Consider the following 22,233-nt stretch of genomic DNA (forward strand, 5'->3'; position numbering starts at 1 on the left):
TCTTCAGAGGAGAATACTTAAAAGCAATTGTTTTCAATTTTAAAAAGCAGTAATTTCAAACATTAGGCACAGTAACTTCAACTGGAGGCTTTTCCCTTATCCCCACAAATAACTAAGAACCCTTTTAAGATATACTTACCCAATTAAAGTAAACCAAAGGGCAAATTCTTCAATTAAGAATTTCAAGAAAGCTTCTTGCAACAGAATAATCTGATTTTGTATCCAAAGTCACACGCAGTTACCACACGTACCCTGATTAACCCTGGAATACCCTGTTTACTCTGGGCCATTGCTGGCACCATGTGGAGACCGTCCAACAAGCATACTACATTATAAAATGCCAGAGCTGTAAAACACATTGTCAATAGATCCTCAGAAGTATAGACAGACTTAATATGCTATGATAAATGCTATGACAAAAAAGTCCAGATAGTTAAGAGAAAGAATAGCAGATGAACATTTTAGACTGGGAATTCAATTAGCCTTATATGAGGAAATGATACAGACACATCAAATAGGAGACTACTGAAGGTAATCAGGTGAGGGGGATGGCTTGGACTAAAGAAAAAATGGAAGCCACTCACGGTTTTAAAGCAGGTAAGTGGTTAGGTGTGTGCATGTTAGTGTGTATATGTGTGTGTTTAGAATAACAACAGTTAAGTCCAGCATCTAATATTGAATACCAGATACCATGTCATCTTATCACACACAAGTAACATCTGAAAACTTGTCACTTTTCCCAGTATGACATACTACACATGATTATATAGTGAGCATGACCCATGAGAAATTACATTTTAACTCCATGGACTGTCTTTTGTTCTGGGGGTGAGGGGGTGGTATTTTGTTTGTTTTTGTTTTGAGTTTTTTGTTTTGTTTGGTTTTTTTTACAAATTTTAGTCAGTCATAGCAATTAACTCTACCATCCAAATCACTTATTTTAGAAGGATGATCTCTCTCTCTCTCTCTCACTCACACACACACACACACACACACACACACACACACACACACAGATTCCCAGGTTCTTTGAAGTGTGCTATATTGAGTCACAGAAACATTCCATATGGTCTATCCAGAAATCACCTGACTTTGCCTTCAATACTTCCAAGCAGAGCAAAGCTAGGTTAAGTGCCCAATGTCCTATAAATCATCTTACTTATTACAAGCACTTCACTTTTCTCAAAATATCAGATGACTCAGACACCTGACTAAATAAGTGTACTGGTTAGTATGAATATAAGAAATAACTTCTGAAGCCATTCCAGAATTAAATGTGACTATGTACTTTGGAGTATGAATAATGGGAATGTGATTTTATTCCTCTAGCAAAAATCTTGTTCAGTGAACTTTTTTCTTTTTTTTTTGAGAGTGCGGGCAGGGAAGGAGGGGTAGAGGGAGAGAGACTCTCAAGCAAGCTCCATGCCCAGCATGGGGCCTGACATGTGGCTTGATCTCACAACCCCAAGATCATGACCTGAGCCAAAATCAAGAGTTGGACACCTAACCAGCTGAGACACTCAGGCGCTCCTTGTTTGATGAACTTTTAATCACTGTTCCCAAATATGCCCATAATCAAAAACATGCTTACCCTCTTTAAAGCATCCTGTATCACACCAGACTTCTCCTTTAGCAGGTCTACAACACAAAGGGCCTCATCTTCAGAAAATATCATAGTCTTCAAGGACAGAAGAAAATCTTTAAATTTCACTTCAGCATTTTCTTTAAAAAAAAAATAAAGAGTTGGCATTTAGGAAACACAAGTAATAACTTCAGCAAAGGTAAGCATCAAGAATTCTTGACCCAGGGGCGCCTGGGTGGCTCAGTCGTTAAGCATCTGCCTTCGGCTCAGGTCATGATCCCAGGGTCCTGGGATCAAGCCCCACAGCGGGCTCTTTGCTCCGCGGGAAGCCTGCTTCTCCCTCTCCCACTCCCCCTGCTTGTGTTTCCTCTCACTGTCTCTCTCTCTCTCTGTCAAATAAATAAATAAAATCTTTAAAAAAGAATTCTTGACCCAGAAAGTCAATAACCAGGAGAAAACAGATTTACATTTCAGGTCAAACAACAAAAATGTTCCAGTCAAGAGAGAAAAAGTGTTCATCATCTTTAATATATTATGGAATAATTACATAAACTAAAAATTTGGTCAAATTGTGGAATACTTTAAAGTGCCAGTATGCCCTCACTTTAAAAACATTCAAATGTCTAGAATGCTAGTATCTATACCAGATATGGTCACAAATCTTCTCATTTAACCTTAATACTCATGACATATAAATCAAATTTTACAGATGAAAAAATAAGCAAAAAGATAATTATAAAAAGGAAATCTGATTTCATAAATATCAAATAAATACAATCTTGACACAAAAAAAAATCCATGCATCGGGGTGCCTGGGTGGCTCAGTCATTAAGCGTCTACCTTCGGCTCAGGTCATGATCCCAGGGTCCTGTAATGGAGCCCTGCATCGGGCTCCCTGCTCAGCGGGAAGCCTGCTTCTCCCTCTCCCACTCCCCCTGCTTGTGCTCCCTCTCTCGCTGTGTGTCTCTCTCTCAAATAAACAAAATCTTTTAAAAAATAAATAAATAAATAGAAATTTAAAAAATCCATGCATCAAGCATCCCGATTCACCCAATTTCCCCGGGGGGGCTTCCTAATATCAAGCACAAACTTCTTCTTAAAAAGTTACTGCAATCCAATAGACCCAAAGAAGTCTAACAGTTCAGTAACATGTCAGTTTAAAAAATCAGATGTGTGCATGCATGAGGACAAGGGGTATATGGGAATTCTCTGTACTTCCCACTCAATTATGCTGTGAAGCTACCGCTGCTCTTAAAAAAAAAAAGTAATAATAAAAGGTGGTTGTGAATTAGCATAGAAACCTCACAAGAGACAGCAGTCAAAGAGAAAAAAAAGAAAAATCACCAGACAGCAAAATAACGGTGAGCTCTTGGGCAAGTCAAATTCAAGGGTCCAGCTCTACAGAACTTAGAAGACTGGACTAGAAAACTACCAATAAACCTTTCACTACAAAGATTCTATTATTCTTTTACAACTCATTGTTTCTCTGACAAAATTTACTCGTCTCCACCAGAACTCAAAAATGTGTTTCTTCAATACAACAAACCGTTGCATGCCATGTGTTACCTTTGTCAGTTTCAGTCTTCAATTTTTTAGCCCCCGTTTTCTGGATTCCTTCTACTTGGTCAGGTTTAATTAGATCAATAACCTCTCTCTTATCCAACACAGGATTTGAATCAGCATTATCCATCAAAGGAATATAAGTAGTTGCATGAATAAGGGGTTCATCTACCAAGACTGCAATTTAAATTCAACAAAATTATAATTACTCAGGGCTTTATATAATGGAGTAATTAATAACAAGCACACACATTTAAATTTAATGATAAATGCAGTTATTTTCAAATATCAAACACCAACTTGGCTTTAAATTCCTATTTTATCACTTAACAAGTCAAACCACTCTAATTAAAGCAGTACTAGGTTCAATAGTATTTTACAGTAAATCATTTAAAAGTGTGTTGGCCTATCTCCTCTTTAACAGTATCTGAAGATTTCTTCTATATCCTTTACATTTTAGTCATTTTCTTCCTGTTTTAACTAAAAATCCATTCACATTTAATTGGTGCCCAAGAAAAACTATTAATCTGTATTTATGCTGGTACTTTACTGAATTCTTACTGCAAATGCTAGTTTTTAATTGAGTCACTTTCTAGGTACAAAAATCAGTCTTTGTTCCTTGCAGATATCATCTCATTTCTAAAAGTTATGCCTGTAATTTCCATGGCACATCTTACTAAGATGGTTAAAATTTGCAAAACAACATTAAGAGTGGAGGTAGGAAGCCTCCTTACACTTTGTTCCCAATTTTAATTGGAAGAACTTTAAGAGTTTGAACACTAAAGTCTGATGTCTGCTGACGAGACATAAATTTCCACACACATACGGAAATCTCTTCCTTTTTAAAAAAACTTTTGGGGACTTACAGTTTTTTATTTAAAATTTTAATAAATATTTAAGATCATCAAATATTTGTGGGTAATATTTTTCTATACTAAGTTCCTTGATATGTCATAATTTTAATACAAATAACAGAATTTCATCTTTTCCCTTTCCAATTGTACTATTTTCCAGCACTAGTTGATACCACAGCCCAATATTATTTGAATATCACCATTTAATCTACATTCATTTCATAACTGCTTTCCCTAGACAATTCTGAACATATAAAAATTGCTCATCACTGTTAACTGGATGCTTCTGATATATACACGCAAACTATGTTTAGGAAATAATTGGGAATATAGGATAATGACAGATCTAGCCAATGTCCTTCAACAAAATCTTTAAGTGATATTTAAAAGTACAAATGTTTCAGGAATACTTTTCTTCTATAATTTGTGTGCTATTTACATTACTTCCAAAACTCAGTTAAGAATGAGAATATTTAATAAATGCTTTGTCCTTTTTAAATTTCAGATAAACTTCATCACAAACTTAGACCATGGCCATCTGTCAAAGCACTACGAAACCCCAAGGCTCAAGATATCCCTGGACTTGTATTAGCATTAACAGTTGTTACAGTTATAGTATACATTAAGCTGGGAATTAAAGAATATGAGGTCTCTAGGGCCCTTGTCCTAGTATTAGTATGTTTAAAATACATATCTAGAATTAGTATTTATAAAATACGTATCTAGACATTTCACCGTTTTCTGCCTTTTGCTTCTTTGAAGAAATTTTCTTCTTTCCTGATCCACTTTCTTGTTTAGTTTCTTGATGGAGGGGTAATGATTCTTGCTTTTTTGAAGGTGCCAGAAGAGTTTCCACCTTTTTATCCTGATCATCTTTATTGAAAATAAATGAAAAGTCATATCAAACAAAGAAGATTCAATTACTAATGAATAATTCCCAGAATGCTTTACCTTCAAATTTTTAAACTCTCTAAAAGCACCATTCCACTTTCTTACTCTGTTACACCTGTTTTTAACTTCATCAAGATTTCTAAGTACTTGCTCCTTCTTTTACATCCCATTTCTCAGCTACTCTTAATCTACATAGCCTATGGGAATTCTCAAATCTCTACCATCTTAAAAAATAAAACCCTTCCCACCACTGTAATTCCTAGCTTCCTACACCCATTTCCTTCTTATATTGACAAAAGAATGATCTGTACTTCCTTTTCTACCAATCATTTCTCAACTAAGTGATACCTGATTTTTATCTCCTCCATTATATTCATGAAAGGATTTACACAGCAACCTAGTGTCCCAAATGCTATGTTCTACCAATATCCTTTAATTCTTCTTTAACTTCTATTTTGCATTCCATACTACTGGATCTCTACCTCCTAAAATTCTCTCCTCTTCATAAGTGAAATAAGACAGTCACAAAAGGAGAAATAATGTATGATTTCACTTATATGAAGTACCTAGAGTAGTCAAATTCATAGAAACAGAAAGCAGAATCGTGCTTGCTAGGGGTTGGGGGAGGGGGAATTACTGGTTAATGGGTACAGAGTTTCTGTTGGGAAAGATGAAAAAGTTATTGAGACAACTTGGTGTTGATGGTCGCACAAGAATCTAAATGTACTTAATGCCACAGAACTATATACTTAAAAGCGGTTAAAATGGTAAATTGTGGTTATTGTTTATTTTACAATAAAATAAATAAAATTGAAAATTCTCTATCAGCTCCCAAAATTCTTTCTTACACTTGAAATATTCCTTTTCAGGCTCTTTTGTGAGCTATTCCTACAGAATACCTCATATGCTGGCATTCCTCATGGTAGAGTCTTTAATTTAAATAATTTCCTTGGATGCTCTTATCTACACTCATAACTTCAATTACTACTGTCATGCTTAAGGCTTCTGAATTTATATTCTAGCCTTACCTCTCTGCGCTTACATATCCTATTGCATCCTAAATTGCTCCCTATATAAGTGGCCCCCCATAGGAACCTGAAACAACCTGAATGCATTCTCCTCTCCATATATATCCACTCTCTCTCCAATATTCCCAATCTTAGTGCTACCAACCATCTACCAATCAGGGGTTGGCAAACTTTTTCTGTAAAGGGCCAAACATTACATAGGTTAGGTTCTGTAGACCACGCAGACTCTGTCAAAACTATTCATCTGTTGTTGGCAGTATGAAAGCCAGCCATAGACACAGGTTAATGAATGAGTGTAGCTGCATTCAAAAAAACGTTATTTATGGACAAAGAGGTTTGAATTTCATATAATTTCTACATTTAGTAAAATATTATTCTTCTTTGAATTTTTTTCAAATCATTTAAAATATAACAACTATTCTTGGCTCATGGGCCACAAAAAACAGGAAGCAGGCCAGATTTGGCTCAAAGATTTTAGTATGCCAACCCTGAAAAACTTAGAACTCGGTAATTAGCTTCGATCCTGCGTTCTCCTAATCCACCATACCTTATCTAATAAGATTAGTTATGTCGTTTTTACTTTGTAGACCTTTCTTTTTTTTTTTTTTTTTTCCCCAAAGTAGTTTCCATACCCAATGTGGGGCTTGGACGCAGGACCCTGAGATCAGGAGTTGGATGCTCTACCGACTGAGCCAGCCAGGCAACCTTCTAATCTATTTTTTATTTCTTCTGCCACCACCATAGTTCAATCCTCCAATTTAATTTTGAAAAATAACCTCTTAACTAGTCTATCTACATCAAACATTGCCCCATAAACCTTGTCCTCAAGTTCTGCCAAAGATACAGTTCAAAAATATAAATGTGACCATGTAAACTGACCTGCTTGAAAATCTTCAACAATGGCTAAACTATAGCATCCCAACTCCTTAACACTATATACAAAAACCATCATGATCTAGCCCCTGCACATCTTTTCATCTTTATGTCCTACCACTCCCAACCTCACATTTCATGGCTCAACAATACACTATATTCTTCTTTGTGCCTTTCCACATGATATTCTGCCAGTATGGAATGAGATCCACTAGTTGCTTGGGTGAAGTGATTCATTCTGGAAGACCTCAGCCACTGCCTCCCTGTAAAGCTCTTCATCCCTGGTCCCCATAGTCATTTAGGCTTCTTGCATTTCTTCCATACTTCATACATCTCTTATGCAAGTTACATTTTATTACTGGCTTACATGTCCTTCTCCCCCACTAAGGTGGAGAATAGAGGTGCTTACTCTTATTTCTCTAGTACCATGCCTTGATCATAGCTGGCAAACAAATATCTAAGATCCAAGATAACTAATTTAACACTCCAAAAGACACACAAACAACCTAATGGTAAACACAAGTCCTTTCATACAAACTGTTTGCAGTTTCACACATCATGACACCACTTCTTATGTGCTTTCCATTACATCTGTTTCTTTTGTCTTGTTTTTTAAGTAGGCTCCACAGCCAGCCGTGGAGCCCAGTGTGGACTCAAACTCACAACCCTGAGATCAAGACCTGAGCTGACATCAAGAGTCAGACGCTCAACCCACTGAGACACCCAGGTATCCCTCCATTATATCTATTAACCCCTCTCCCTGGAATACCCTATCCCACCCTCCCTTACCACCCAAAAAACTAGCTAGTATTTATGTAGCCTCTAAGATTAATTTCAGGGACTACGTCCTCTAAGTGATCCACCTTAGAACTACTACATTGGTTTAAACATTCTAAGATCATCATTCTAAACATCTTATAAGAGGGGCACCTGGTGGCTCAATTGCGACTCTTGGCCTCAGGGTCTTGACTTCAAGCCCCATGATGGGCATGGAGACTACTTAATTAAAAATATATATACATATATTGAAATAGACATTTTATGAAAACTATGTTCATGTGTCTACAGCTTAAAAATGCACTATTTTCATCTTTGTAGTACTAGTACCTAGTATAATACCTAGTAAAAAAAAGAAAGCTACATGATAAATGTTTGCAAAATTAATCAAAGGCAAAAAATGGTATCTAATTTATCTTTTCATCTTTAATTCCTGTCACACTGATTAGAAAGTATCGGTTGAAATAAATTAAGTTTCTAACTGTTAATATTTACACGTCCGTAGTGGTTTTAGTAAAACAGATGGATTTTATATATTTCCATTTAATGTCTTTTCTATATTTCTAATATAAAGTTTAGTTTTAAATGCTGTTTTATGATCAATACTAATTATTTTATCAGCAATTAACGTTAATGAAAGCAAACATACAGTAGAAATGACAATGTTCTTGGTTTCTAACTTAGTATTTAATATAGTGTATACACCTAACAAGCTATCTAAATTTTAAGCTCTAAAGTTATTAAAGCAAACACAATCATACAATATAGTTGAATAGATTACAATACCGCTTCCATTTTTAGACTTCTTCTGTCCTGGTTTCTTCTTTGAGGCAGCTGCTTCGGAGGGGGGGGTGGGCTGTTTAGTAACTGGGACAGGTTCCACTTTTTTGCCTGGAATCTTTGACACATCACTTTCTTTGGTGACCTGTTCTTCTACTACAGGCTTGTGTTTCTTTTCTTTCTTCTTTCTTTCTCTGACACTACTTGAAGTTTCAACCACATTCAGTGGAACAGGTACAACTTGCTCATCTTCTACAGCCAAGGCATCAGATAATTTAAAGTCCCGGGGTACACTCTCAGAATCAGATTCATGAAGGTTCCCATTCTGGATTTCTTTCTTTTTATTCTTTTTCTTTTCTGCCTTCTTTTTATCTGTTTTGGTAGGAATAAGCTTTTGTTCTCTTTTCTGCTTTGCAAGAACTTCATCATATAATGTTTCTTTCATGAAAAGCCAGAAGAAGAGGAAAATTACTGTAATAACTACTGAAGGAATAAGGACAATAAAATATGTTGACTCATAAAACTCCATGGTGCTTTTGTTAATGTGATCCTATAAAACCTAAATGGGGGGGGGGGGGGGAGAAAACCTTGAGTCAGTATTGTAAAATTAAACACGCAAATTTCTGCTCTTTCAAGTAGTATTTCATATCTAACTTGATGTACAAATCTAAGCAGGTTATTCACTTAAATCACACAATTATTTTGCCATCTACAATTCAAATACATTATGAAAGAGAAATGTGTGGCAATAACTAAAAAGAGTGTAACACATCCTTCTATTTTTAAATCATGTGAAAAGATCCTCATGGGAGGAAAACACCTAGACATCCATTACTTTTTTCCCCAAATATCAACTTTTGACATTTTATTAGTATTTAGCTTTTTTCCTTGTACTACACGTTAATTAATAGAACTATATGTGGAAATAGAGGCATTAACTATTACTGAAACACTGGGTATTCATTAAAAGTATCATACTTTTAATTGGGGGGGGGAAGGTGATTCATTCCTTCATTTAGAGCCTTAAGCCCATTCACAAACTCCTAGCACATTCATTTCTGGGACTAACAGCCTCATGATATAATGGGATACATCACAAATACAGAAATATAATAAAGTCAAAATCAAAATGTTAGGCTGTATCAGTTGGTATCAATATAAATTATAAATTAGATGATTTTCTTTTTTTTTCATGGTACTCCTTACTGCAAAGTATATACTGAAAAAAACAAAGCTGGCCATCCTAATCTTTCCCAAATGCTAAAAGATAAAGGAGGCCTTGCCTCGTCAATAGAGTAAGTTCTACTTTTAGATTAACCCAAAAGTTACAGAAAATAAAGGTATGCTGTGATTATCCAGATCTGCCTTGAATATAGACACTACAATCCCTCATCTGAAGGGTAATTACAGCTAAAATTAAACCTCAAAGGAAGAATGATTCTGATGTTTGGACTCTAGATATCCTTATTCCTATAAATATGTATAAGCCACATAAGTATGGTTTATAATCTTGTAACTCTTATCAAATTTATTGTGGAAAAAGGCAAGGTATTGAATGCAGATGAAATTAAGCTCATGGACATGCTTAAGATAAAGCTACTTAAATTCAGCATTGGACTTTTAATGTATAAATAAATGAATCTGAGAATTTTAAGTTTTTAAATTATCCATCTGAAGTCTCAAAAATAGTTAATGATTAGAGAAACAAAATTCTACCTAAACAGAGGAATCATTCTAAGAATTATTTTAGAGACCCTAAAAAACATCAGCTTTAAAATTGAATAAATCTGAGTTTAATGAATATAAGACTTCACCAGAACCATTTTAATAGGACTCCAATTTTCCAAGACAAAATAGAGCTATTCACAGTGGTCTCCATTAACTGCCAAGAAAGACAGACCTAGAAATCTTATATTGATAACATAATAAACTTAAGCAAATTATTTAGTTTGTCTTTCAACTTGCTTATATCTTATTTTAAAATGTGGGGTATACTTTTTTCAAGTTACACCAGCAATGACCGGAAGTCTGAAAATAGCCAGAAATGGAACCTGAAAACAAAACTGTTTATTAGGCACACTCTTGATCTTTATGATTAAAACAGCATTTGTAGGGATGCCTGGGTAGCTCAGTTGGTTAAGCCTGACCCTGCCTTTGACTCGGGTCATGATCTCGGGGTCCTGGGATCGAGTCCCACATCAGGCTCCTTGCTTAGTGGGGAGCCTGCTTCTCCCTCTGCTTGCTGCTCCCCCTGTTTGTGTGCTCTGTTAAATAAATAAATCAAATCTACAATCAAATCTAACCAAATCCAATTAAAAAAATAGCATTTGTTAACATTGCATACTTCCATAAGCAATTTTTAATGGTATTAACACAACCCTAGACTTACTTAGACAAGGTTTTAACAAGTTGAAGGGGAACAGGAATCACACGCTAACAAAATACTAAAAGAAACTTTATACAGAATTGTTCTTCCCTGATAATTCATGAACTCTCCAGGTCTTTAATTGATTAGAAATATTTTACTGTGTCTCTAAGTGTTACTGGTCAACCAGAAATGCTTTCAAGGAGCAGAGACCATGTTCTATTTTTTTCTTGTTGAACATTACCACCCAGAGGCTACACACAGCCTGTCCAACTTAGCTGGGGAGTTGAGGGGAGAAAAAGGACAAGTCAGTACTCCGATTTTTAATTTGGGGAAGAAAAGATGCAGAGGCACTTAGCAGCAGCCATAGATGATGAAACAAAAAAGGTCAAGTCAAAGTCAGAATGGCCTTGATGAACAGCAAACTGCAGCCACGTGCAGCCTAGGTCTTAGGAAAGCAAGCAGAGCAAGAAGCATACGTTCAAGGAAAAGAGAAGCCATGAGACCACAAGAACTCTGAAACACACATTCCTCAAATGTTCTGATGATTTTCTGATTTCCTTTTCCAGGTCCCATATAAGCCTGGAAGAATCAAGGTTCCCATTTTGGATTTTCGGTAGATTCCCTCCAGCCAATTCAATTCACCTTCTCTTGAACTTGCTTTCCACATCTACAGGAGCTTAACCAGAACACTGAGACAAATTTAGAAGTCAAGAAAATGCTTGCCTTTCTTTAATCCAATAATCCTGATTCTTTAACCCAAGACATTTGCAAAGAAAAGCACATATAAAGATGTTCACAGCAACATTACACATAATACGAAAAACTGAGAGAGACATAAAATATCCAACATCAGAATGGGTTCAATTAGCAAGTATCAACTCAATAAAATATTGTTATTAAAACTATAATACTTAAAACAAGATTTTTGTCAAATTCAATTCAATAAAGCTAAATAGTCAAAATCATAATTTTACTTGTATGATCAAGACATTTTATGTATAATAGGATACATCAAGATGATTTTTTAAAGAGTTGTGCCAGAATCATGGGTATAGTCTCACCTGCCTTACTATTTTAATAGTTTTATACTTTTTTGTTCAAAAGAAATTCATAAAAATGTTTAATTCTTTGCTTTTTTAAAAAAATGGCAGGGGCGCCTGGGTGGCTCAGTCATTAAGCGTCTGCCTTCAGCTCAGGTCATGATCCCAAGATCCTGGGATCAAGCCCCACATTGGGCTCCCTGCTCAGAGGGAAGCCTGCTTCTCCCTGTCCCACTCCCCCTGCTTGTGTTCCCTCTCTACCTGTGTCTCTCTCTGTCAAATAAATAAAATCTTTACTAAATAAATAAATAAATAATGGCAAATGAGTACTATAATATCAATCATAAACTAATAAAAAATAAAAATAATTAAGAAACTTTACATTATATACAGGGGCAGAAGAGTAATATAAGGAGAGGGGCGCCTGGGTGACTCAGTTGAGTGACTCTTGGATTTGGCTCAGGTCATGATCTCAGGGTCATGAGATCAAGCAGCACAGGGCTCTGTGCTCAGCAGGGACTCTGCATGAGATCCTCTCCCTCCCCTCCCTAAAGTGCATGCACCCACACACTCTCTCTTTCAAATAAATAAATCTTTAAAAAAAAAAGTAATTTAAGGACAGAAAAGAGCCAATATTTCATTTCACTGGGAATGAAATCCAGAAAAATACAAAGAGCAAAGGCAGGAAGAGATTTTAGGTGGGGGCAGGGGAAGACAGTGGAAAAATAAAAGGAAGGGGTAGGAGAAGTTGAGACAAAGTTAATCTAGCTCAGGACGATAGGAATCAAGTTGCTAAAATTTTCTCAGTCCACAATATGCAACTCAATGTAACATTTGTTGAGTTGATAAAACATGGAGAGACAAGTAGCAACTCAGGTTTTGAGATGACAACAAAATTCACCAACATTAATAATTTCTCCCATTATTCCCTTTGTAATATTAATGAACTTTGAACCTAATCATACCTTAGCCTTAACAGATTCCAATCTGAATGTAATTAACAGCCAGTGGTGGACAAGTAAACCAGGAATGAGATATCCATGGGATCATAAGAAATGGAGCTCAAACTATTCTCAAACCATATTCCATACCAGTGGCTTTAATATTTTATTCAGACCTAAATCCTTCAAAAAAAACTGATCAAAGACCAATCCACTTCCTCAAAACAAAAATGTAGAGACATCTGGGTGGCTCAGTTGGTTATGCGTCTGCCTTCATCTCAGGTCATGATCCCAGGGTTCTGGGATCGAGTTCTGCATCAGGCTTCTTGCTCCACAGGGAGCCTGCTTCCCCCTCTGCCTGCCACTCCCCCTGCGTGTGCTCTCTCTCTCTCTGACAAATAAGTAAAATCTAAAAAAAAAAAAGAAAAGTATAACATGCTAGTGTACAGAAGGTTTCTGGACTCCCTAAAGGGTATACATGAATCCCACATTTAAAAATCCTGCTCTAGAAAAAGAGATGAGAGTTTTCATCCCAGCTGTACCAATAAAGAACCTAAAAATTTTTTTAGAAAGTTAACAGAATGGAGAAGTAATATATAAAATTCTGTTTCATCTGCGTATGTATGATTCTGTGTATGTATTATGAATGCTAATCAAATAATTTTAAGATTCCATTTACTGGTCTTCTTATAACTTAATTTGTTCATACAAAAATTGAGCTGCTTACTCAGTTAAATCTTGTAAACTTCTCAGAAGACCCAACAACCTTTTTATATTAATAATGTAAAACCTAAAATTTTAAATTACATAAAAATAAAATCTAAGAGCAATTATTACAATTTCAACCAAACCGCTTAATCAAAAAGGATAAAACTATATACATAATAATAGATTCACTGTTTATAATGGTAAAGCAATGAAATTATCTAAGTGTGGGACATCTACAGAAACATCACACATTTAAACATCACACAGTTTGGGACGCCTGGGTGGCACAGTCCATTGAGCATCAGACTCTTGTTTCTGCTCAGGTCATGATCTCGGGGTGGTGAGATCGAGCCCGGCTCTGAGCTTGGAGTCGGCTTGAGACTCTCCCTTCCTCTCCCTCTGCCCCTCCCCCTAGCGTTCTTGCCCTCACTCTCTCTAAAATAAATCTTTTTTTAAAAATCACACCATTTAAAATAATTAAGACAGTGTAATGCAGCAAAATACATTACAATAACAAAAAGCTAAAAATTATGTCGAGCACAATTATATACATATAGATATAACCTGAGATTATACAGAAAAATGAGAATCATTTTTTAGAGTGAGATTACAAATATTTTTAATGTACAGATGACCCTCGAACAACACAGGTTTCAACTGTGTAGGTCCACTTACAAGCAATTTTTCAATACATAAACTTTCACTATCGATAAATATAACACAGTGCTGTAAATGTATTTTCTCTCCCTTATGATTATCTTAGTATTTTCTTTTCTCCAGCTTACTTTACTGTAAGAATACAATATATAATCATATATTACACGAAATATGTTAACTCTTATCAGGAAGACTCCCAGTCAACAATAGGCTATTAGTAGTTAAAATTTTGGAGCAGTCAAGTTAAACGTGGATTTTCAACTGCCTCTAAGGCCTCATAACTGTTCAACTTTTTAAATTCTGCTACATTAAAACAGAAATTTAAATAACCATCCTGAATGCACACTACACTCTTAAAGGTTTAAGTAAACACAAATAAAAAGGAACTGGTTACATGTTCTAAGGGAAAACTAAAATAATTTGATAAGTATACTATTGAACTTCAAATAAATTTAAGATTTCTTCCTACCATAGCATTTCAGTTACTCATTTCTGCCATCATTTTCTTTAAGCTAAAAAGATTTAAAGCAAAGAGCATGCAAAAAAACCCTAATTTTATCAATTCTTCTGTTGATAAGTTGATAAAATTGATAAAATTATGTTAACTGGGATGACTCAATTGAGACAAAATAACTATTAGGAAAAATATAACAAAATTTAGACTAAAATCCAAACAAACTGAAAGTCAATTTTTTTCCACTGATGTACACCAAACATACTACTAAACAGGCATATTTGTAAAAAAGCAATCAATTGAGGGAAAGGTAGTTTTCAACCCAGGAATACTAAATTTCATAAAAGTTCCTATATAAATCAATACTGTCTGGACAACTAAATGAACACATCTTTAAAATATGTAGAGACACTGAGAGTAGCTTACAGGAGCTTTATTCAATATACAACATACCTACAATTCTGTAAGTAGCTATGAAGCCTAAACTGAAAGCTCTTATTACAGTTCTTTGTAAAAATACTGTTCATATGTAAAAAATGAGATCTACCCGTAACCTAATCGCACTGAATCTAAATAATCTGCATTCCAAACATGCCACTACTCAGACCATGTTTCCCTTCCTTTAAATCCATGATAACATCTTATGTTTTTTAAATTCAAGTATAATAAACAAGTTAATCTTTTTATGAAAAATGGCTTATGGAAAGTACAGTGATAAAAAGTCCATTATTGGTGGACAAGCATCATTTAATCAGATTTCCATTCTACAACAGAAGTATCTATAATATTTTCTGAACTCTTCGCGCTAAAATTTAAGAGTAGGCATTGTGTTGTTGCTAACCTTCAAATACAGTATGCATGTTACGGTCCAGATATATCCTAAGCCAAAATAAATTTTAAGACCAATGAATAGCAGTATAATAAAGCACTAAAATGAAATTGAGAGTCTTGACTTTTGGTCTCTATTCTGCCTTGGCTCCAGGGGTCTTTTCTTACAAAGCTCTTAAGGTCCAAAAAACCCGCATGATCTTGGAATACCAAGCCAAAAAATTTAAGTGGCCCCAAGATGGTGGTGCCCACAGTGCCTGTGGCCAAAAGTAAATGCACACCCTCTCTGGTAGAATGCTCTCTCAAGCAAGGCTCCTCAAGATATCCAAAGACCGTCATCCAGATAAGAGTTCATAATCCAAAATGACAGAACACAAGATAAGCCACCCTGAGGAACAGGCAACAAAAACAAAGTAAGGAATTAGATCCCTAAAAATGTAAGATACTGGAACCAATAGATTACAACATATACACATAAATAAGAGGGAATTGGGAAAATAAGCAAAGAACTGAAACTATCAAAAGTAACTGGGTAGATATGAATCAACTAGAACATCTACAAATAAAAATATAATTAAAGTTTTAAATCCAATAGATACATAAAACATAAATACAAGGAAGTCAATTAAAATTACTATTTCACTAAGCCAAATTAAGTCAATGCAGACAGGGACACTTGGGTGGAACAACTAACAGGGACAAGGCAACTCTTAAAGCACAGTGAAAGTGAGGGAGGAGACTAACATACTCTTCATTTCTAGCTTGGAAGAGTCCATAAATGATAAAATCACTTGCCAAGATCGAGATTCATGTCTCGGAGTTTTAGATATGATTTTGAAGAATTTATAAAGCACAACCAGCTAGAGAAGATCAGCAGTCAATTGAGACAAAATCAGCAGTTAAGAAGCTACCACAGGTTCTAAATCAAGAAACCAAAACGTCATTTTTCAAAAAAATTTCTATCTCACCTCCTCCCTACTATCAAATCTAAAAAACTTCGCCTTGTCCTTTGTATGAAATCTTCACTTATCCTTCAAATCCCAGTTCAAATCATACCTATGAAAATATCTTTTTAACTACAGTCTTCCACAATAGGCTGTCATTCATTCATACAGTTACTCAGCACCAATTATATGTCAGCACTGTTTTCTAGGGTTTTCTGAATAAAAAAAAGCCACAATCCCTGCCCTTTTATGGCCATCTAATTATACTAAAGGGAAGACAGGCCAGCAATTAATTTACAGTGAAGGAGACAGGAAAGTACATGGCATATTCGAGCAAGAACAGTAAGGACAGTGTAATTCAAGTATAATAAACAAGATAAAAGTAGAAGATGGAAGTTAAAGAGATCATTTGAAGGTGGCAGGGGCACTGAACAGATCATGTAGTTTCTTAAAGGCAACTGTAAGGACTATGGCTTGGACTCCGAGTAATATAGGAAACTTGTGGAAGGTTCTGAGTAGAAAAAGATGTAGGGGAAGCTAAAAACAGGGGAAACTGTTAAGAGACGAATGAAATAACCAAAGCAAGAGATGACTGATTAGAGCAAGTTGGTGGCATGGGGGGGGGTATTAAGAAGTTGTCAAATTATATACATTTTGAAGGTAGAAACAAGATGATTTGCTGAGGACTAAAATGTGGGGTGTGAGAGAACAAGCAAAGATAAAGTCAACTCCAAAGATTTCAGACTGCGCCAAAAACAACAGAATTGCCCTTTACTGAGATGAGGGAAATGTGGAAAGGACATGATTGGAGTTGGAGAACAGGAGATAGGTTTTAAATAGGTGGAGATGTCCAGGAGACAGTTAAACAAAAGAGTGACAGGTGAGACATGCAAGCTGGAGACACGAATTTCGGAGTATTCAGCACATGAATTATACCTAAAGCCAATTAACGAAAATCAAGAAGAGCATGCTACCCTGGTGGCTAAATGTACAGTGTATGAAGAAGGAGAAATGGATCAAATTTATCACATGGCGTTGGTAATAAAGTACCATGAAAACTAGAAAGTGACTGTTGGATTTAGCAACACAGACATCAGTGGTGATTTTGGCTAAAGCAGTACAGTAGTGATCAAAACCTGACTGAAATGAACCCAAAAGTGAGAAGGATGCCAGCAAGTGTGAACAACTCTTCAGAGGAGTTTCTATGAAGAGATGAGAAAAATGAAATGGAAGCTAGAAGGAAATATGAGCTTGAGAGTTTGATTTTTAAAAATAGAAGAAATTACAGCATGTTAATATGCTGACAAAGATGATGCAGTAGAAAGGGAAAGATAGATGATGCAGGAGAATGAAGGGCAATGTTTTCAAAGGGCAAGAACAGGATTTGGTGTACAAGTAGAGAGAGTGGCCTTAGGTGGAAGCACAGACTTCTGTAAAAACAGAAGGAAGAGTATATAGGCACCGACACAAGCAAGGGGGTAGGTATGATATAGAAGTTTGTGAAAACTCTCTTCCTCAATGCTACCATTTTCTTAATGGTAAACAATTATTAGTCCAGAGTAAGGGTAAAAATGATGGTATTGGAGGTCCTATTGAACACACTATAATTATATTGTTAATTTTTTATTCTTTATAAATTGTCCAGTTAAATTTTAAAATGTGAATGGAGAATGCAGGATGCTTTAGCAGTGTTGCACAAATTGATTTGCTGACTTTAAATGAATTCATGATCTTGCTGAGGAAGTTAAGCACACAGTATCAATAAATCAGAGCATAAAAACCAAACCCGAGTCTCCATGTGGTTCTACTCTTCCAGCTCAAGTACCATTCCTACAGCTAGTCCCCCTTCTCCTAACTCTCCATGTACACAGTCACAGAATTCTATGACATAAGAGACAGTCTAACAATTAAAGGGAGGCAGCAATATACTGCAGTGTGATATAGATAAAAGGACAATAACAGAACTCAAAATCTAAAACAGAACCAAACAGATAAATATTTAGTTCACTGTATGTTATTTCAAGTCAATAAAGGAAAGGCTCGATCATTTACAACAAATGAAGACATCAGATTAAAGTTTTAAACATTAAGAAAATGTATAAAGTACTAAGAAAAAAAGACCTTATTTTGTAGAGTTGTACATGGTTTAAAGTTTACAAGTGTATTACATCTGAAGTAAGAATTTTTAAAAACTTGATTCTACACATCAATAAGAAAAAGACACCAATGAGAAAAACCGAAGCCATTAGCCACTTCCTGAAACGGCCATCAAAATATAAAAACTCATCTAAATTTCCATTCTCTAGTCAGTTGCTACACCAAAAGCATAATGGCCCCAGAGTCCACAGTAAAACTATAAATTTATCTTTTAAAATAAGAGGAAAAAAATTCAAAGTAACTAAAAGATAATCTAATAAATGAAACACTGAGTTGCCTGACATGGGAATTCCATTTACAACAGCTTTTCTAAAATTAACTTTATAGACTACACTGAAATCTCAAAGCTGTGGTGCAATTTCTCCTTTTAAACTGCAACACACAGTTATTTCTGTGACTCAGACCTTATTAACACACCTCTTATTTCAAGCAATTCCCATTCTAAAGTACTGCTACTCCAATCTGAAACAAATCCAACTAATGCCAGAGATGAGTAATAACAGTTAATTTCTCCATTAGGTATCATGTCACAATATATGATGAAACTTCTGTATTTTATTTAGCCAAACTTCCTTCTTTTTCTTTAATACAAGAATAGATAAATCAGTCTGAACAGCTTCTTCAAGAAAATAAAAAGGATCTGCATAGCTGGTAGGCGCTGAACGTTAAGCCAGTATCTTTCAGACTTCTGCTTAACCATCAAGCCCAAACTAGTCCTTCTTTTTCTTAGGAAACATTGCATAACACCTCCATAGGTGGTAATCTGGTTAAAAGTTTATTCTGTAAAGAAATCTAACTTTTGATAAATAAACCAAAAATTTTAATGCCAAAAGCACACTTTAAATACACAGTATTTCAAGTAGGCTCCACGCCCAGCATGGAACCCAATGCAGGGATTGAACTCACAACCCCAAGATCAAGACTTGAGCTGAGATCAAGAGTCAGACACTCAACCAACTGAGCCACCCAGGTGCCCCTAAATACTCAGTATTTAAAATCAATACAGTTTCCAAAGACAAGAACATAAATCATCAAAATTGCTCAAAAATTAACATTAGGACATAAAATTCATATCAATAATATAACTGTAAAACAGCTATACCATATACAGAAGACTTCCTTCCCCTACCATCTACAGTCTAGACCTACCTTCACTTTTTCACAAGATTTTGGGGTTAGAAAAAGCCATCTAGTTAGCCATTCAGATTGGACCCAGCTGAATGGTGAGTCTCTGAAAACCTGGGATAAGCACTTTCCATAAGCCCCTTTTATGGCTTTAGAAAGCTGCTAAAACATTTTTCCTAGTTTTGATCCAAAATCTTATCTCCCTATAACGTCTTCCCATGGTCCTACTCCTGCCTAACCTCACCATATAGGTTATCCAATCCCACTACCAAAAAGTAGTTCTAATAACTGATGTCTGGTATCAATTCAATTTACCACTAAACAGAAAACCTACTTCAAAACATGTCATCCCTTAGGAAAGCCTGACGAGAGTGTTAAAGTTGCACCTAAGAGTTATTTTATCAGCCTGTTTTGTTCACCACTTTAGGTCACTCAACAATGAAAATACTAAAATGGTAAAATGTTATATTTATTCTTGCCTATTCCCAGGAAAGACATAATACTAAAAAACATCATTTCACAAACCAAACATGAAATGCAAATGATGAGACAAGAATGTCAAATACTATCCACTATCCAAAAAGACTGAGGAAACTATTGAAAAAGCTTCACTTAGGAAACAAGAACTTTTAAAACTTACCCAAGAACAGCCAAATAAACACAGAAGAAACAGACCAAATACATATGAAAACTTTAGTATATAATCGACGGGCCATTTCAAATCAATACACAGAAAATATAGGTTATTTAATAAGCAATACTGACAAATCTGACAGCCATTTTCAGGGGAAACTAAACCCCTACACCTCAATAATATATGGATCAAAGTTTTAAAGGATAAAAAGTTAAACCATGAAGAACTAGAAGACACAAGTGTGTATCTTTGCATTTTAAAATAATCCTGTTTGGGGGCACCTGGGTGGCTCGGTCATTAAGCGTCTGCCTTCTGTTCTGGTCATGATCCCAGGGTCCTGTGATCGAGCCCCACATCGGGCTCCCTGCTCCACGGGAAGCCTGTTTCTCCCTCTCCCGCTCCCACCCTTGCTTGTGTTCCCTCTCTCACTGTCTCTCTCTCTCTCTGTCAAATAAATAAAATCTTTATAAATACATAAATACACAAATAAATTAAATCCTGTTTTGAAAAAGGCTTTTCTTTGTCTCAAGTAAAACCAAGCACCATAAAGGAGGAGACTGAGAAATCGGACTAGAAAACATTAAAGACTTTTACAGCAAAAGAAAAGTGACTAAATCCCAAAAAATGACCAAGGTCTGACTGCCTTCACTTACAAATACCACTTAAAATGTGAGAAAAAGATAAACCCAAAGGACATGTTTAGAAGGTTCTCAAGGGAAAAAAAGATATACAATAAATGTATTTTTTAAAAATGCAACCTCGGGGCACCTGGGTGGCTCAGTCATTGGGCATCTGCCTTCAGCTCAGGTCATAATCCCAGGGTTCTGGGATCCAGCCCCGCATCGGGCTCCCTGCTCCGCAGGAAGCCTGCTTCTCCCTCTCCCACTCCCCCTGCTTGCGTTCCCTCTCTCGCTGTGTCTCTGTCCAATAAATAAATAAAATCTTTAAAAATAAATAAATATAAAAATAAAAATGCAACCTCAGTCACAGTAAGGAAATGCAAATTTCTACCTAAGTTGGCAGGGCAGGAAAATGTGAAAATGAGGAATCACAAAGCGGTACAAGGAAATTTTGGAGGTGATGCATATATGTTCATTATCATGACTGTGGTGGTTTCAGGAATGTACACGTCAAAATTTATCATATTGTACACTTTAAATATTTGCAGTTTATTGTGTGTGAGTTATACCTTGATAAAGCTGCCTAAAAAAATTAGGCATGGGCCAGGAAGTATGAAAACCAGTATTCTCATTTAGTGTTAATTTGATTATAAATAGTGCAATCTCCTTAGAGAGAAATTTGGAAAAATCATACAGTATAAAAATAGAAAATACTCTTTGACAGAGAAAATTCCTTCTCTAGAAAAACTACTAGATATCCATATTCTATAGATACAATCACACAAGTATGAAAATATACCCAAGAGTGTTCACTTAGCAATGTAACTCTGTAAAAACTAAAAAGAACTGTATGTCCAGCATTAGGGAAATGACTAAATAAGCCTGTAGTAAAGTTTCACATGTAATATGGTAAGACATTAATTATGTACAAATATTGTACATAAATCAAACACACAGAGTAAGTTGCAGAGTGGTATAGAGAGAAAATTACCTTTTACCTGACAGAGTCATGCTCATACATGCTTAGAAAACTCCTAGGACACATCAGAAACCATTAACTCTATGGTAATTTGTGGGTACTTTTCTTGTTAACTTTTCGCTTTTTATCCTCCAGAATGTTTACATTTTCCCATCATGCACACATTACTTTTATAACATAATTTAATTATGTTTTTTAAATTATGAGTTAAATTATGACTTAAAAACCAAACTGAGGAATCCATGTCTAGCATTATGAGTGAAAACTCTTCCAATTAAATATAACAAAAAATTGTTTTGCTCTAAAACAGGCAAGTCTTCTGGTACTTAAGGGAAATCTTAAGGAAGGGGGAAAACCAAATAGGAAATGAAAGTGTTAATGGACATTTGAGGCAAAGACAGAAAACACTGAGCTGCAGTTGGGGAAGTGGAAG

The 22,233-nt window shown here is 35.5% G+C and overlaps 1 protein-coding gene across 9 annotated transcripts in view; it reads right to left on the bottom strand.

The window, feature by feature from the left end:
- Positions 1-22,233, bottom strand: part of KTN1 (kinectin 1) — a 116,125-nt gene that overhangs the window by 70,595 nt on the left and 23,297 nt on the right. For all 9 annotated transcript variants that reach the window (XM_088024582.1, XM_088024581.1, XM_028111611.2 and 6 more), the window contains exons 2-5: positions 8,352-8,904; positions 4,732-4,869; positions 3,149-3,319; positions 1,592-1,722 (exon numbers count right to left, since the gene is read on the bottom strand). In XM_088024582.1, coding sequence (XP_087880708.1) covers positions 1,592-1,722; positions 3,149-3,319; positions 4,732-4,869; positions 8,352-8,874 — 963 coding nt within the window. In that variant the 5' untranslated portion in view covers positions 8,875-8,904. The remainder of the gene's footprint in view (positions 1-1,591; positions 1,723-3,148; positions 3,320-4,731; positions 4,870-8,351; positions 8,905-22,233) is intronic.

The sequence above is a fragment of the Eumetopias jubatus genome, unplaced genomic scaffold (assembly GCF_037043125.1).
Source record: "Eumetopias jubatus isolate StellerSeaLion01/CBP00866 unplaced genomic scaffold, mEumJub1_p1.0 scaffold_7, whole genome shotgun sequence".
Taxonomy (NCBI): domain Eukaryota; kingdom Metazoa; phylum Chordata; class Mammalia; order Carnivora; family Otariidae; genus Eumetopias; species Eumetopias jubatus.